Raw genomic sequence first — 18,911 nt, 5'->3', positions numbered from 1 at the left:
TCATGTTTTTGGCCGTTTGTGATTTGGTCGAGTTTAGAGGTCGTACGAGAATTTACGGCGAAATGTGCCAAACTGACTCTCGAAAGAGTGTTTTATGTTTTTGGATTCATTTCACCTATTTTCGTGTTTTATAGCTATTATGAATAATTTTCAGTATGTTTGAGGTATTTTAATCATGGTTAAACATCGATTTAATGTTGGTTCGGGTTGGTACGAAGCCATGGTTAAAAATCAAGTTGTTGGTCTGAATCGTCTCGTTTTGGTTCTATGGTTAAGCTTTCGTAAATTTACGATTTATTTCATGTGTCACATATTAGTAGTAAGTCGAAGCAAGCCTGGGAATGATCCAACTCATCCGGTAAAAATAAGATTATAATAATATTACATGCATAAAAATATAAAATGTTTATTTTTGAGATATATGCGATATGTCTTGTGGCCACCTTATGCTTATGGGTTTGGAAGTCGGTAGGAACAACCGAGGACCTCTTCGCCCGGTGACTTACGACCGGTTTATGATTATGTATGGGTAGTGACATCCAGTCCAAGGACTGTGATTGATCTCTACCGCCCAGTATACTGTGGTTTAGTCTGATCAGGCGCTTACGCTATGTTATGGGCCACTTGCTTAGAACATTATCTCCACCAGAAAATTATGATATGATATGACAGAGCTCTATGGAGCAAAACTTTTACGTATGATTTTCAGATATGCACTTGGATATAATTACTCATGATAAGATTTTCACCATACGCTTTACGATACCATATTTTTACGTTGCATTCGATTTTATTGTATATTTACTTGTTATTCACGATATATACATGTGGAGTCTTTAGACTCACTAGACTTGATTGTTGTAGATACCGATGAGGTCGAGACGGAGGGCGTAGATCAGTGAGCTATCTTGGGCAGCAGTAGTATAGCCGAAGACCTCATGTTTTAGTTTATGCATTTTTATTATGTTTAAACTCAGTTTTAATATGTTGGATTATTTTTAAGTTGGTATTTGAAACAATATTCCTTCCGCTGTTATTTTAAAGTTAAAATTATTTACATGTTTATTTTGAAGCAAGTTATTTATTTATTTATTTAAAAAAATTTAATAATTCCGCAAAAAAAAATATGAATACGAAATACGGGCTTTCACAGTTGGTATCAGAGTCTATGTTCTTGTAAAGGGTTGTACTACTACTGACCTTGAGAAGCTCACGAAGTCACGCCTTCGGTCTGTAAGTTTTACGTTTACGCACTTTGTTTAAGCATGAAATATTTTAACAACATGTTTTCATGAAATATTTTACGTTCAGATTTTGATTATGCAGTATTTATTTAAATTTTAAAAAATAATGTAATTATGCATGTTGGTTACGTTTGGAATTGGAAATGTCTAAGAATTCGAATATTGAGCTTTAGAAAAAGTTGAAAATGATTTGACTATATTAGGATTATAAATGTACAATTTGAGGATTTTAAGTATCTATGAAAATGTAAGATTAATTATGAGAATTTATTTAGGATGCATGCTCTACATAGTTGGATTTAAGGATTGAATTGCAGGAATTGAGAATTTTAAAGACCTAATTGTAATTACTAATAATTTGAGGACCTAAGTGCAAAACAAAATTCTAAGGGACTATTTTTGAATTTACCAAATTTTGGGGATTAAATTTTGAGTTTAAGAATTTAAAAGTTTAATGAGGTAAAGATGGAAAATTTTATGGGGACAATAATGCAAATTTCGAAGAGTTATAGGACCAAAATGTAAATTTGGAGAACTGTAAGGGCCAGATTGCAATTTTCAAAATTTTTAAGGATTAAATGCGAACTTTTGAGGAACACTTGGGATTTTGAGTATTTATAGAAATGTAAGACGTGTTATGAGAATTAATTTTGGGTTTAATAAACTTAAGGCTGTTGAACCTTATGATACGGGAAATCTATAAAATGAAATTGGGAATACTGAGAACTCATGAGTAATTGTGGAATTTTAGGGATTTAAAAAAAAATTCTTGAGATGAGAATTGAAAGGTTTAAATGATAAGAATTTTCGGTAATTTAAGCTTGGAAAGATGATTAGAACCTCGAAATAGTTGGATTATAATGTTATAAGGAATGACAATCAAGGACACTGTAGGATGAATAAATCTTGGTCTTGAAAATTTAAGCGTTGGTGATATAACGTCGAGGCAAATTAAGAATTTAAAGTGACAACAGGTTAAAGTAAAAATTTATCGGTTAGCTAAGTTATAAGAGTAAACATTGAGTTAGCGAATTTTTTTGGAATTTAAGTTTGATGTGTCGTAAGTTTTAACCAGGATCTTAACAGTTAGAATTATACCTTTGGGGGAATTTGATTTTTCTAGAAAGTTGAGTATGATGGATGGTTAGGTTACTCGATAGAGGCATGTAAGAATTGAATTAGACACCTTATCTTGAGGAATTTTCAAAGTCATTAAGAAATTTGGGACTAAACGGATATGTGGGCTGGAGTTATACTATCTAATATTATTTGTGTTGCATAAGCTTGAATTTCAAGATTTATAAGATAGGTGTTCATACATAAGTTTTGGGTGAAATAAAAACAAGAAGAGAATTAGAGGCGTTCAACATAGAGTACCAATGAACTAACATTAAGATTTTAATTGAGTAAGAAATCCGAAATCTTGATATGGGAATTTTAGAACTCTATGGGTGATATGAGCGAAGTTGAATTATTAGAGTAAGTTTATCGCTAACATGAGATAACTTATTAAGTTTTATACACTAGACTTAATTAAGCATTGATGATACTTAAGAATGCGACATTTGTTTCAATGAGGAAAGTCCAGAGTCTTAGGCCTCAACTATATTGTAATTGGAAAGAAAATGGTTTAAGCATATAATTGAGACTTGAAGAGCTTTAAAATATTGGTAGAAGTTCGATGTTGTATAATTGGGTTTTATGGATTAACGTTATTTGAGGTTTAAGATTTGCAACAATTTTATATTTGGGGTATACTCGTAAATAGTTAAGTTATATAAGTTTGGGCTGTAAGATAAAGATTCGATTCAAGGATCTTAGACTAATTTTGTTATGGAGCTGAGATAAGATTTAACTTTTAAGTGTCTCACCGAGGATAGAAGTTGATCAGTAACCTTTGGTGCTAAGAGTCTTTAATTTGAACTGCGTAAATGCTAATGTAATAGGTCGTTGAACATTACGGGTATAGTATAAGGAAGGTAAGACATGATAAGTTTGAATCACCAATTCTAATATTGGGAACGATGAGAAAAGTCAGAATTCGAGGTCATAGTAAAGTAAAGCTAAGTTACCATAAATCGTTTTAAGTTGCGATTCGCAAAAGAATTTTGGTAGGCAATCTAATTAGGATTGAAGAAACGTAAGGACGGCCTATGACTTAATTTTTATCAGAGTAGCGCAGCGGTAGCGTGAATTGTTGGGATAATAGAATTAAGAATCTAAACTTTTGGATTATCGAGGATTAGCGAATTTCGGGGACGAAATTCAATTTAAGGGGGGAAGATTTTAATGACCCGAACAGACTACGTATAAGCCATGCATAATTATTACTATTTAAATTTAAAAATGATATATATATATATATATATATATATATATATATGAAGGGTCTAATTCATTTTGATATTTGACAAGTCATATCTATTTATTTTAAATGCAAAATTTTAGTTTTATCCTTTCAATTAAATCCGCGAGAACGGACCGGAGTTTGGAAATCAGAAATAAGATTAATAATAAGAAAAATAATCCTAAATTTAATCTAAGTCAAGGAATAATTTAATTTAAAGAAAAAGAATGTTTTAGGATTTATTAAATTAATTGGAGTCAAGTTAGTAAATAAATCCTATTAGGTTCAATATTTAATTAAAGCTTAAATTAAAATATGTAAACAAGTGGGGATAAATTAATCTAGGTATAATATAGTCAAGAAATTAAACATAGCATATAATAGTTAAATTTTAATCCATGCAAGATTTCATTCTAATTTAATTTGTTAATTCACTAAAACATAAAATGGTTATTTAAAACACTAAGAATTTAAAATACAAGACTTAATCAACATTATACCATGCAATATTAGTAGAAATTTAATCAACTCCTTAAGAAAATTCAAATGCTTAGTAAATCCCATTCAAGCCACCCTTAAATAGCCTTTAAGGTGAATACAATTCCTCACCTTTAACCCATTAGTTATTAGTGAATTCAAATACAATAATACACCTTGATTCTGTTAAGTTATGGAGCCTAATTTAGGTTCGAGGGTATTCTGGTAATTATGTATCTTGTTATTCTGTAACCCTAAATCGTCTTTTATATAAAGACGTGTTTAGGCTATAGAATGGATGATAGAAATCAGAGTGATTGAGAGGGTGAGAAAAACCTGTTGTAACTTGTGTTTTTCATCTTAGTGAAATCTGTCAGCGGCCAGTGGACGTAGCTCTCGCAACGAGAGTGAACCACTATACATCTGTGTGTTATTTCTTTTCGTATCCCAAATCGTTCGTTACAGGTGGATTGGGGCATCCAATCCTAACAACGCTTTAATCCTAACAACTGGTATCAGAGCAAGGTTGAAGTGGTTTTTCGAAAATCAGGTTTTGATTCTTCGAAGGGTATCGATCGATTTCAGGTTTGCAATTCTCTGTTTGTAAAATTTGCAATTTTTGGAGAAAAGAAAATAGAAAAGTTTTCTATTGGGTTTCTGCCAAGGAAATTGAAAAGAAAAAAAAAGGATTTTCTGTTTTGTGGTGTTCTGTTCTTGCTCGCCGCGAAGAGCCCGAGCCGCGAAGAGGAGAAGCCCGAGCATCGCTGCCACCCCCGACCGCACACCGCGCCGCGCCTACACCAGAACCGACCCGCGCGAACAGAGAACTTCCCTGTTCTCTTCTACCCGAGCCGAGCGTCGTCGCTGCCCTGCCGTCCAGACCCCACTGCCGACCACCGACGCCGCTGGACAGTCGCCACCGATCTGCTTCGACTGTACAACCTCCGAACAGCAGTCCACTGCCGACTGTTCACTGTTTTTCTTGAACGAACAGTGAACAATTCAGAATTTTTATTTTGGGCTGAGATATTTTTGGGGCAATTTTGTGAAATTATTTGGCTGATTAATTGATTGGAAAAAATCTGAATTTTGAGCAATGGCAGGCGATGAAAGTACCGGTCACAGTATTAGAAAATTCAATGGGACAGATTTTGCGTTCTGGAGAATGCAAATTGAAGACTATTTATACGGGAAAGACCTTGAACTTCCATTGAGTGCAAAACCAGAAAAGATGGACGAAGCTGAATGGAATCGCCTTGACAGAAAGGTTTTGGGAGTCGTCAGATTGACACTGACTCAAAGCGTTGCTCACAACGTGGCGAAGGAGACAACTACAGCGAGTCTGATGAAGGCTCTATCTGATATGTATGAGAAACCCTCTGCGAACAACAAAGTGCATCTGATGAAAAAACTGTTTAATCTGAAAATGGGTGAAGGTACTTCTGTAGATGCACATCTAAATGAATTTAATACTGTCGTAAATCAATTATTATCTGTGAATATTGATTTTGGGGATGAGGTTCAAGCCTTAATCTTGTTGGCATCTCTCCCGAATAGCTGGGAGCCCATGAGGGCAGCATTCAGCAATTCAGTCGGCAGTGCAAAATTGGTATTTACTGATGTGAGGGATCGTATTCTAGCCGAGGAAGTTAGAAGAACTGATTCTGGAGAAACATTGAAAGGCTCAGCTCTGAATGTGGAAAATAGGGGGCGAAACAATAACAGAAATTCCAATTGGGGCAGAGGCAGAAGCAGATCAAATTCGAGAAATGGCAGGTGTCACTCTAAATCTGGAAAAAAATTTGAGTGCTGGAATTGTGGCAAGCAGGGTCACATGAAAAAGGATTGCAGAGCACCGAAGAAGAACGGTACTGAAAAAGATGATGGAGCAAATACAGTAACAGAAGAGATCACTGATGCATTGATTCTTTCAGTCGATAGCCCGATAGATTCATGGGTCTTGGATTCGGGAGCATCTTTTCACACCACCGCTCACAAAGAAATAATGGAAAATTATGTAGCTGGAAATCACGGGAAAGTCTATCTTTCATATGGTGAGCCACTGGATATTGTGGGCATCGGGGACATCAAATTAAAGACGACAAACGGGTCTGTTTGGAGTATCAATAAAGTAAGACATGTTCCGGGTTTGATGCGTAATTTGATTTCAGTGGGACAGCTTGATAGTGAGGGTTACCATGTCAGTTTCGGAACCAACAGTTGGAAGATAACTAAAGGAGCGATGGTTATCGCTCGAGGTCAGAAAACAGGAACCCTATATATGACTTCAACATGTAGAGACACAATTGCAGTTGTTGATAGCTCGAAGAACACAGAGTTGTGGCATTGCAGATTGGGCCACATGAGCGAGAAAGGAATGAAGATTCTTGTCAAGAATGGTCAGATTCCGGAGCTGAAGTCTGTTGAGCATCAGTTTTGTGAAAGTTGCATTTTTGGAAAACAGAAACGTGTCAGTTTTCTAAAGGTTGGCAAGGAGCGGAAGCAGAGAAAGCTAGAATTAGTGCACACTGATGTGTGGGGACCCGCACCCGTTTCTTCTCTTGGTGGATTACACTACTATGTGACGTTTATAGACGATTCTACAAGGAAGGTTTGGGTCTACTTCATGAAGAACAAGTCTGATGTATTCAACGTTTTCAAGAAGTGGAAGGCTTTGGTTGAGAATGAAACGAATCTGAAAGTGAAGTGTTTGAGATCCGATAATGGAGGTGAGTACGTCAATACAGAGTTCAGAGAGTATTGTGCCATGAATGGGATCAAGATGCAGAACACTATTCCTCGAACGCCTCAAGAAAATGGAGTAGCTGAAAGGATGAACAGAACGCTGAATGAACGTGCAAGGAGCATGAGATTGCACGCCGGGCTGCCTAAAACCTTTTGGGTAGATGCAGTCAGCACAGCAGCCTACCTGATAAATAGAGGACCCTCTGTACCTCTAGATTACAAAATTCCAGAAGAAATTTGGAGCGGTAAAAAGGCAAACCTTTCTTTTCTGAAAGTTTTTGGCTGCTTATCATATGTTCATATTGATGATTCTGATAGAAGTAAACTTGATTCGAAATCTAATAAGTGTTTTCTTATTGGTTATGGTGACGCCGAGTTTGGTTATCGCTTCTGGGATAATCAAAATCGGAAGATCATTCGCAGCAGGAACGTCATCTTCAACGAACAAGTTCTTTACAAGGATGTTGTTGGTAAGACTTCTGACAGTGGGAGTTCTGTATTGAAAGAGTCTACTGTGGTCAATTTCGGAGATTTTTCAGCTGATAATAGTCCGACTGTTGAAGAAAATCGGGGTATTGTTGAAGAAGAAGTTGATGAGAATGTGGCTCCAGAGGTAAATCCGCAAACGCCGATTGCAGAACAAAGAAGATCATCCAGAATCAGCAAACCAGTCCATAGATGGTCTCCATCTCTCAATTACATTTTGCTTACTGACAGAGGTGAACCGGGATGTTATGAGGAAGCAGAACAGTCTGATGATTTGATTGAGTGGGAGGCAGCCATGAAAGATGAAATGGACTCACTGAAATCAAATGAAACTTGGACATTGACCAAGTTGCCAAAAGGGAAGCAGGCACTGCACAACAAGTGGGTTTACCGGATTAAAGAAGAACCTGATGGAAGCAAGAGATATAAAGCCAGATTGGTTGTCAAGGGTTTTCAGCAGAAAGAAGGCATTGACTACACCGATATTTTCTCACCAGTGGTGAAGCTGACGACGATCAGAACAGTTTTCAGTTTGGTTATGAAAGAAGATCTTCATCTGCAGCAGATGGATGTGAAAACTGCTTTCCTTCACGGCAGTCTAGATGAAGAGATATACATGCGTCAGCCACATGGCTTTGAGATGAGAGGGAAAGAGGAACTTGTGTGTAAGCTTCAGAAGAGTTTGTACGGTTTGAAACAGGCTCCAAGGCAGTGGTACAAGAGATTTGACAGCTTCATGAAGAATAATAGTTTTGTGAGATGTGAAGCCGATCACTGCTGCTACATTAAAAGGTTTGATAATTCCTATATTATTCTGCTCCTTTACGTTGATGATATGTTGATTGCTGGAGCAAGCTTGCATGAGATTGACAGGCTAAAGAGGAAGTTATCTACAGAGTTTGCAATGAAGGATTTGGGTGCTGCAAAACAAATCCTTGGGATGAGAATATTCAGGGACAAGGATGTTCTAAAACTCTCACATGAAGACTATGTGAAGAAGGTTCTCAGCAGGTTTCAAATGCAGGATGCGAAGCCAGTCACTGCACCATTGGCTAGTCAATTCAAACTATCCAAAGATCAGTCACCCTCGACCGAGGAAGAGAGGAACTACATGGCCAAAGTGCCATATGCCTCAGCCGTTGGCAGTCTTATGTACGCGATGGTTTGTACACGACCAGATATTGCACATGCAGTGGGAGTTGTCAGCAGGTTTATGAGTAATCCAGGAAGAAAACATTGGGAAGCTGTAAAATGGATCTTGCGATACTTGAAGGGTAGTTCGGGATTCGCTTTATGTTTTCGAAAGTCAGATTTGGGCTTGGATGGATATGTTGATGCTGATAATGGTGGTGATATTGACAGTAGTAAGAGCAGGACTGGGTATGTCTACACCTTGGGTGGTACTGCAATCAGTTGGGTTTCGAGACTTCAAGATGTCGTCGCTCTTTCTAGCTGTGAAGCCGAGTATATTGCAGTGACAGAAGCTGCAAAGGAGATGATGTGGTTACAGCCTTTTCTACGTGAGTTAGGCCAAAACTACGATGGGAGTGTATTGCATTGTGACAGCCAGAGTGCCATTCATTTGGCGAAGAATCCAGTTTATCATGGCAAGACAAAGCATATACAGGTGCGTTATCACTTCATCAGATCTGCTTTAGAAGATGGAGTATTGGCGCTTGAGAAGATCCCAGGGAGTCGAAATCCAGCTGACATGTTGACGAAAGCCGTGACGAGTGAGAAGCTGAAGTTGTGTGCAACTTCAGTTGGACTTCTTGGATAAGACATTGAAGTGAAGCCGCTACAGATGGAGGGATGATGAGATTAGTCTCCAAGTGGGAGATTGTTAAGTTATGGAGCCTAATTTAGGTTCGAGGGTATTCTGGTAATTATGTATCTTGTTATTCTGTAACCCTAAATCGTCTATTATATAAAGACGTGTTTAGGCTATAGAATGGATGATAGAAATCAGAGTGATTGAGAGGGTGAGAAAAACCTGTTGTAACTTGTGTTTTTCATCTTAGTGAAATCTGTCAGCGGCCAGTGGACGTAGCTCTCGCAACGAGAGTGAACCACTATACATCTGTGTGTTATTTCTTTTCGTATCCCAAATCGTTCGTTACAGGTGGATTGGGGCATCCAATCCTAACAACGCTTTAATCCTAACAGATTCTTCCTTAACCCATCATGCTAGCAAATAAACGAAATCATGCAGAAAAAAGGGAGGAAAAGAATCGGCCAGCAAGGAGGAATGAAAAACCATTCAAAGTCCCTTCTACTCCTTCACTTGTAACTCTCATTTTAAGGCATATAATGTAACCTTTAACACCTATTAAATCATTCACCTTCCTCACTTACATTCCCCACAACCTCGCCTTCGAAATTACAGAAGAGAACATCAGCAAAATAATCGTGAACAGCAGCTGAAACAAGAAGAGGAACCCAACTCCGTGCCGTCACGTAGTATTCATTGTATTGGTTTGCTTTCTTCAAAAAAAATTCCAAGCATGTATATGTTGTTTCTTTTCTCTTCAATAAAGTCCTATAGATATTTTTAAACCATTATATATGCATGATTGCAGCAATAAATCGAAATTGACAGCAACATTTCAAGCAATAAGATGTACAGAATTTTTTCAGCACCCTTGTTTTTCCACTTCACAGTTTGCTGATCTTTGTTGCTTACAGGGGGTTGCTCGATTCAAGACACTCAAGGCAGCTTTTAGGCATAATTTAGAGTGTGTTAGGGTGTTATTGCTCCATTGGTTTTCATCCATAACCTCACAAATACAGAAATGACAGTGAAATCTTTCTTAAGTGCAGAAGTGAGTCTCGGTTTTGGTTCTTTTAATGGTTAAGGTGTGTATTAAAATCTTGGCTGTCCTATGGACTGTAGCCACGGTTAGAACACTTCTTTAACATGTCTAGGACGTGACCAAGGTGTCATTTCCAAGCTTGGTTCATGGATCCATCAAAATTTTTAAATCACAAAACAAGTGCACATTTCGAATTTTCATTTCCTGTGCTAGGGGATTTCGGTTTGTAGTGTTTGTATGGATGATGGTTGGCTCCTAGCCCATGGCCATTGTTTATACAACACTCCATCATGTCTAGATCGAGCCATGGTCGCTCAAATGGCCATTGGAATGATACAAGGCAAAAAAACAATGCAATTCATCACACTATACATAAAGTGGCTCTCTCGGTTTTGAGCTGTGAGTGTCCTAGGTGTTTGCTTGGTTTGTGGTTGGCTTTTAGCCCTCAGCCATGGTCCAAGCCATGACTTAGGATGTTGATAAGAGTCTCTGGTTGGTGGTGCAATCCACAATGGTCATTAGTTTCATAAATTGAGCAAAACAAACACCATAGTTGCTGCTGTAATTTGACAGCAAGTTGTTGTTCGGTTTTGAGGTTGGTTTGAGTCCTTGGTTGGCTTTTAGCCCGTGACCTTGGACTGGAGTGTACCTTAATGAGTTATAAAAGTTATGTTTATGGCCGTTCGTGATTTGGTCGAGTTTAGAGGTCGTACGAGAATTTACGGCAAAAGGTGCCAAAATGACTCTCGAAAGAGTGTTTTACGTTTTTGGATTCCTTTCACCTATTTTCGTGTTTTACAGCTATTATGCATAATTTTCAGTATATTTGAGGTTTTAATCATGGTTAAACGTCGATTTAATGTTGGTTCGGTTGGTACGAAGCCATGGTTAAAAATCAAGTTGTTGGTCCGAATCGTCTCGTTTTGGTTCTATGGTTAAGATTTTGTCAAGTTACGATTTATTTCATGTGTCACATATTAGTAGTAAGTCGCAGCAAGCCTGGGAACGATCCAACTCATCCGGTAAAAATAAGATTATAATTATATTATGTGCATAAAAATATAAAATGTTTATTTTTGAGATATATGCGATATGTCTTGTTGCCACCTTATGCTTATGGGTTTGGAAGTCGGTAGGAACAACCGAGGACCTCTCTGCCTGGTGACTTACGACCGGTTTATGATTATGTATGGGTACTGACATCCAGTCCAAGGGCTGTGATTGATCTCTACCGCCCAGTATACTGTGGTTTAGTCTGATCAGGCGATTACGCTATGTTATGGGCCACTTGCTTAGAACATTATTGTAAAGGCCCGAAAATTCGTTCTTGAAAATTTGCGGAAAAATTTAAAATTTTCTTTTTAAAATAATCAAAATTGCCTCATTCACAAGCTAAATTGATAAATCAAGTTTAGTGTTCAGAATTTGCAGCGGAAGAAATTATTACCCGCCAAAATAACAAGTTAAAGTATCCAACAACTGGTAAAAAAATGTTTGAGCATAAAAATGGCAAGTGCTGTAAATGAAGTCCTCGGGTGCCACTAGTGCCGACCCAAGCTAGCTCACTGGTCTCCGCCCTCGGCCCCGACATCATCAGTACCTACAACAATCAAGTCTAGTGAGCCTAAAGACTTAGCATGCATATATCGTAAATAACGAGTAAATAATATAGTAAAATTTTGCATGGGATAAAAATATCATGTCATGAGGCATAATGTGAAAATAACTTATCATGAGCAATTATAATACGTGCATAACTGAACTGAAAATCATAGTGAAAATGTTTGCTTCTTGGAGCCCTGTAATAAAATAGCATGTCATAAATTTTCTGTTGAGATTATGGTCTACGCAAGTGGTCCCCGAACTGAACTGACCGGTAACTGGCGACCGGACCGGTAACTGACGATCGAGAACTGACCGGTAACTAGAGACCGGGTGAAATAATACTCCCAGGATAGTAAAGTGACCCCAAGCAATATCGCATAAATCTCAAAATGAATATATTGCACGTGATATAATTAAATAACATCATTAAATATGAACAATTTCGATCTTCTTGCATTAAAATCATGTACTTGCGATATTTAAATATACCTATAAGGCTTGATTGAAGAGTGAAAGAAGATATAAACATGCCTTGGTTTGTTTTGATAGAAAACAAACGAAATAACGACGCGGCGTGGCGGAGACGGAGTGCTCTTCACTTTCTAATTTTTTCTATCTTAATTCTTTTAAACCAAGCATGCACCATAATTATTATAATAGCGTAAAAATCGTAAACGTGATGCATGAACATTAAAAAAATATCATGGTTTGTTCTCAGGGCGCTGCTAGAACCAAAATCTCACCTCGGGTACAAAATGACCATTTTGCCCCTGAAAACCCGAAAATTATCGTTTCACCCTGGACCTCTAAAATTGGACCGAAGATTATCAAACTCCTTAAAATAATCCAAAACATATGTAAAAGTATTCCTAGACGTAAACTCGAGCCCAAACTCAAACTTAATCAATTCACTTTAAAACTTGGACTGAGGTCCCGTCTTTAGCCCGAATCGACCCGAAACTTAACCAAAATTTTACCAAACTTAAACCATGACTTAAAAACACTTAAAGGTCTCTAAATAAACCAAAACCCAGCTTTTTAAGGCATTCAAATCCCCGTGGGCAGCCGCTGAAAGATCCAGCAGCTCGCCCCTCACCTATAACCAAACCACTAGCACACAAACCCTACTCTTACACTCAAGCCGATGGCTCCAGCCCCTAGCCAGCCAATTGTGGACTTAGACCAGACCCCAAGGAGTCTACCAGCACCAAGAACCCAGCCCCATACAGCTTGCACTACCCGCCTACACGCTAGAAGCAGTAACGCCAACACCGCGAGTTCCCTCAAGCTAGGTTCGATCATGCTTGCTCGAGAGTTCGGACCAGAGGGGTTAGAGCTCTCCCAGGTCGTGGTTCATACCCCTCAGGGGCATGTCCAACGCCTGGAATAACGCTGACGCCGGTGGCCTCTCTCCCAAACTCACGATATATTCGATACACTTCCAAGCTCACCGATCCAGCATGTATTCTCACCCTCTCGACCAACCACGCCTCCAGCAGCTACACTACTGGAACCCTTGATAGAAACGACTCTGAAACACTACACCAGCAGCCCCTTTACAACACAGATTACAGAAAACGTGAGTAGTGAACCCATGATGCATGTATTTGAACAAAAAGATGAAAACTCCCCTGCACATGGCTAGATCGAAAAACCCTCATACATATACATACACACGATAGTATAAGGCTTGGATGACGAAGAAATAAAGGTACAAATGCGTGCCTTAAGATTGGAGGAGCAAGAACAAGACAAAACCGATGGGGACCTCTAGTTGCAAATGGTGAAACCGATGGGTCCTCAAGCTGAATGAATTCAGAAGGGTGTCGGCTGGTTGGGGAGTAAAAGATTAGGTTTAGGGTTAAATGGGTGATTAGAGGTATAATTATATGGATATTAATTAGTTAATGGGTCACAAATTGCATCTTAAAGATTTTAAAAAGGGTTTAAGCCCCACAAGCTTAAATGTAGTCCCATTAAGTCCAAACGCATTCCCGAAAAATAATTCGTGCTGGAAAGCTTTTGAAAATATTCGCCGAATCCTCAAAAAGTTCCCCGAATCGATAAAAGTTGCACACCGCTGCGGGTAAAATACCCAATAAATCCAAATTCTTGAAAAATACCTTTAAAATATCTTATATTAATTAATAAAAATAATTTTCTTGAAAATTCTCCGGTCTCCGTTGCTCGTTCGGGCGTGAAATGCAACTTAAAAATCTTTAATTCAAAAACCTTTAAAATTTCATGAAATAATTTCTATCATGCATGAATTATGCATAAAACTCATAAAAATAATTAAACACATAATTTATAAAATAAACATGCATTTAATGCTTTAAAACAAATTAATAAAATACCAAAGAATTTAATAACTTGCATGCATGTCAATTTTTTTAAAAAATATATTTACTAACATGCTAAATTACAACTTCTTAAATTAGTCATTATTAACTTATCTCAATACTCCATCTCCAGTCCGGCCTCACTTATTTTACTGAAAAGATAACAATTAAACTACTGCGTAAAATAAATAAATTTAAAGAAAAGAATTTAAATACTCATACAATAAAAATCATTTTAATTTTAAATACTAGAATTATGCATGGCTTATAAGCAGTCCAATTTACGGGTTCTACAATTATCTCTATCAGAAAATTATGATATGATATGACAGAGCTCTATGGAACAAAGCTTTTACGTATGATTTTCAGATATGCACGTAGATATAATTACTCATGATACGATTTTCACCATACGCTTTACGATACCATATTTTTACGTTGCATGCGATTTTATTGTATATTTACTTGTTATTCACGATATATACATGTTGAGTCTTTAGACTCACTAGACTGGATTGTTGTAGGTACCGATGAGGTCGAGACGGAGGGCGTAGATCAGTGAGCTATCTTGGGCAGCAGTAGTATACCCGAGGACCTCATGTTTTAGTTTATGCATTTTTATTATGTTTATACTCAGTTTTAATATGTTGGATTATTTTTAAGTTGGTACTTGAAACAATATTCCTTCCGCTGTTATTTTAAATTTGAAATTATTTACATGTTTATTTTGAAGCAAGTTATTTATTTATTTAGAAAAATTTTAATAATTCCGCAAAAAAAAATATGAATACGAAATACGGGCTTTCGCAGGATCACCTTCATAACCGGACCGGTGATCGAATTGAAAAACACATGTTGAATTTATGGTGTGACTGAAAATTGTTATATTATATAAAATAATAATATAATATTATAAATAATGAAAAAGATATAGTTACCGATATAGTGATATTTCATGCTTTTAAGTTCCCAAAAATACTCTGCCATTAGAGCAGTCAGGTCCATCAAATTTCACTGCGAAGAGCTACAATAATGTGTGTAAAGTTATATTTTCATTGTCGAAATTCTTTTCCATAAAAATATAATAGAAAAAAGTGGGAAAACAGAGTGTTGTTTTAAATGTTTTATATATATATATATATTTAGAAAACTAACATTTAAAAATATGTTCTATTTAGATATATGTGTAATAAAAGAGTTACTTTGGAGAGAGTTCAAACAAGTTTTATGGTTTACGCATAAGTTTTTAGTTTTGCTACCTTTTGCTATGACAAGCGAGCAAGCTTGGGCCGCCACACATCGATTTGGTATTTAAAGAATTCAGTGGTGAACCCAAGTTGGTGATTTATTGTTTAATTTGATCGTGAATTATTTAGTTCTGGCCATATTGATAAGTTGTTTTTGATAATAGGTGAGAAAATTGAAGATAAGGCATTTCTAGATTTGATAAAAAGGTTGTTTGAATGTAAGATAGTCAACATTGAATTGGGCGGGGTTTGTTTAGGCAGGGGTCTGCCTCAAGAATCTGCCTTGAGTTTGATGTTGATCAATGTTTACTTTAATGGGTTTGATAAGGAAGTTCAAGAATTACTATTAAACAAGAATAAAGAGATTCCTAAGTTCGTGGAAAATGATCTTGTATCGGCTGAAAGAGATTCAGACCATGTTTTTTTATAAGCCATTGAAGATTTATGCTGTCCGATTATTGGATGAAATATTGATTGTTACTTCAGGAACAAAGATTGATGGCTTTAGAATTGAAGAATAGAGTAGTGAAGTTATTAGAACGTGATTTGGATTTGAGAGTGGATAAACTTACAACTGTCATTCATAGCGTGGTTCACTTCAAAAAAAGGAAGGCGTAGCGACGGTTTTATTAAAACCGTCGCTATATTAGCGATGGTTTTTCATCAACCGTCGTAAATATTGCGACAATTCCACAAACCGTCGCCCATGTGCGATGGTCTTGTATTCTACCGTCGCTAGGTTAGCGACCGTTTTCAATCAACCATCGCTTAATTTTAAAGACGACGGGTTTTATCAAAACAGTCGCTATAGAGCGACAGTTTACATAAACCATCGCTTAATTTGATAAGCATTGGTTTTCATAAAACCGTCGCTATATAGCGACGGTTCAAGCTAACCTCCGCAATAATAGCGACGGTTATGCATCAACCGTCGCCCATCTAGATCCGCGACGGTTATGAACAAACCGTCGCCGATCAAGATTGATGATGGTATATGCCAAACTGTCGCTATTATAGCGACGGTTTTGGTAAACCGTCGCTTTATAGCGACGGTTTTCGAAAAACCCTTCGCTATATAGCGACCGTTTGGGCAAAAATCGTCGCTATGATTCTATATATACTGAGGTTCGCGAACATTTCCTTGAACAATTTTTCATCTATCTCAGGTAGTAGCGAAACTCTATCAAATTTTCGAAGTTTCGATTTTTTTTATTTTGTACTAACATTTTTTCCTATTTATTTCGTAGATTTCCTCGTCGGTGCGATCTTCCAGCGTTACGTGAAGCTGCATATCTTCGCGCAAATCAGGTTTTAAAGTTTTTTTTTTTTACAGAAAATTTAATACATAATTTTAATTTTTGCGTAGTAGTTATTTTTTATGGATTTTATTGATAAACACCGTCACTTCTTTAACGACGATTTTTTTAAAAAACCGTCGATAAATATAGCGACGGATTTTACGAAACCGTCGCTAAATATAGCGACGAGTTTTTAAAACCGTCGCTAATATTAACGACGGTTTTGTATAAACCTGTCGCTTACTAATGAGCAATATTTGCCCTGCACCATTTTATGCATTAATACTTTGTGTGACCAGTACTATACCACCAAATCACTGTCTTGGATGAAAAAAAAATCTTTCATTTGCAGACACACAAGTGTAAACATGGAATTCAAGTGATTCAAACAGAAGTTCCAGAGAAGACAGTCTCATTGCCCCTTGGTCATTGAAATTTTGAAATTGGCCTTCGGATAGTTTTATCTTAATTGCCTAGATTACATATTAGACGTTCTTTCTAAAGCAGAAGGGAATAAAATGACTTGGAAGAAATAAATTAATTGAGCTATCAGAAGCGACCATATCTAATAATGAGAAAATAATAAACTTTGGTGGTGACATAACTGTTATAACATTAAATTGACTACTCTAAAAAATGGGCATGAAAACTATCAAGAATCAGCAGAAAAAAGGCTTGATCACTCAGCTGTTGTGGGCATAATAAACATGTTTGGATGATGACTGATTGTCAAGAGAATGCAGCATACCATTAAGTCTTTCAATTTTCTGCATCAAAAAATTTAAATTTCAGAATAAAGAACCTACATGACAGCTATCTCGAGAATCCGAGACCCAAAAAACTAGAAACTCTAAAATAAAACCTTTTTTTCAGTTTGAAGCTTCTGCAAAATATATCCAATGTCTTGGGTCTTCATCAACATCAGCTCTTCGTTAGTGTACTTATTAGCCCGGTTCCTTTACAAAATCCACATTCAACAGCTAATATTAAAATTACACTCAAATAAATATCCTCAAAAGAGAACAGATAACCTCATAAAAATAAAATTTTCCAGCTTACTCAGGTTTATGGACTCCGCCAACAGTTTTTGTTTTAATCATCTTGAAGTAAAATTCATCTGGGTTCCTCAATGCTGCTTTTTCCTTAAGTTTCTGTTATAAACACGCAGAAGCGACTTACCATAAAATAAGAACTCGCCAAATTTCGTTCATAAAATGCTACCAAAACCAACAAGACGCAGGGTAGTAGAAATTACCAGTAAAGTCTGCTCCTTCTGGTGATAGGCTCGTGCACGAATGACATAATCTTTATGTGTTTCGAGCATCCCAAATTTCCTTCTCAAATTCCTGGTACACACAACATGTAAAGGCCCGAAAATTTGTGCTTGAAAATTTGCGGAAAAATTTGGAAATTTTCTCTTTAAATAAATAAAATACCTCATTCATGATTAAATTGATAAATAAAGTTTAATGATCAAAATGGCAGCGGAAGTATTTAATGTTTGCAAAATAACCGTAAAAAATATAATCCAACGACAGATAAAAATATTTGATCATAAAGTAATAAATGCTGCAAAATGAGGTCCTCGGGTTCCACTACTGCTGACTCGAGCAGGCTCACTGGTCCCCGCCCTCGGTCCTGACATCATCAGTACCTACAACAATAAAGTCTAGTGAGACTAAAGACTCAGCATGCATATATCTTAAATAATGAATAAATAATATAGTAAAATTTGCATGGGATAAAAATATCATGTCATGAGACATAACGTGAAAATAGCTTATCATGAACTGTAAAGGCCCGAAAATTTGTGCTTGAAAATTTGCGGAAAAATTTGAAAATTTTCTCTTTAAATAAATAAAAGACCTCATTCATGATTAAATTGATAAATAATTTTTAATGTTCAAAATGGCAGTGGAGGTATTTAATGTTTGCAAAATAACCGTAAAAAAAGAAAATCCAACGATAGATAAAAATATTTGATCATAAAGTAATAAATGCTGAAAAATGAGGTCCTCGGGTTCCACTACTGCTGACTCGAGCTGGCTCACTGGTCCCCACCCTCGGTCCTGACATCATCAGTACGTACAACAATCAAGTCTAGTGAGTCTAAAGACTCAGCATGCATATATCTTAAATAACGAGTAATAATATAGTAAAATTTGCATGGGATAAAAATATCATGTCATGAGGCATAACGTGAAAATAGCTTATCATGAGTAATTATAATACGTGCATAACTGAACTGAAAATATCATGGTAAAAATGTTTGCTCCTTGGAGTCCAGTAATGAAATAACTTGTAATA

General features: G+C 36.7%; 1 protein-coding gene across 1 annotated transcript in view; it reads right to left on the bottom strand.

The window, feature by feature from the left end:
- LOC140822577 (probable U3 small nucleolar RNA-associated protein 11) overlaps positions 1–18,911 on the bottom strand; it is a gene marked incomplete at its 3' end in the record, with an annotated part of 70,411 nt that overhangs the window by 24,700 nt on the left and 26,800 nt on the right. Inside the window, exon 2 of the mRNA XM_073183356.1 lies at positions 17,860–17,950. Within this exon, the coding sequence (XP_073039457.1) occupies positions 17,860–17,950 (91 nt within the window). The remainder of the gene's footprint in view (positions 1–17,859; positions 17,951–18,911) is intronic.

This window comes from Primulina eburnea, unplaced genomic scaffold (assembly GCF_022965805.1).
Source record: "Primulina eburnea isolate SZY01 unplaced genomic scaffold, ASM2296580v1 ctg943, whole genome shotgun sequence".
NCBI classification, from domain to species: Eukaryota; Viridiplantae; Streptophyta; class Magnoliopsida; order Lamiales; family Gesneriaceae; genus Primulina; species Primulina eburnea.
The sequence above is the reverse complement of the archived record's forward strand: the minus strand, read 5'-3'. Positions and strand labels throughout refer to the sequence as shown.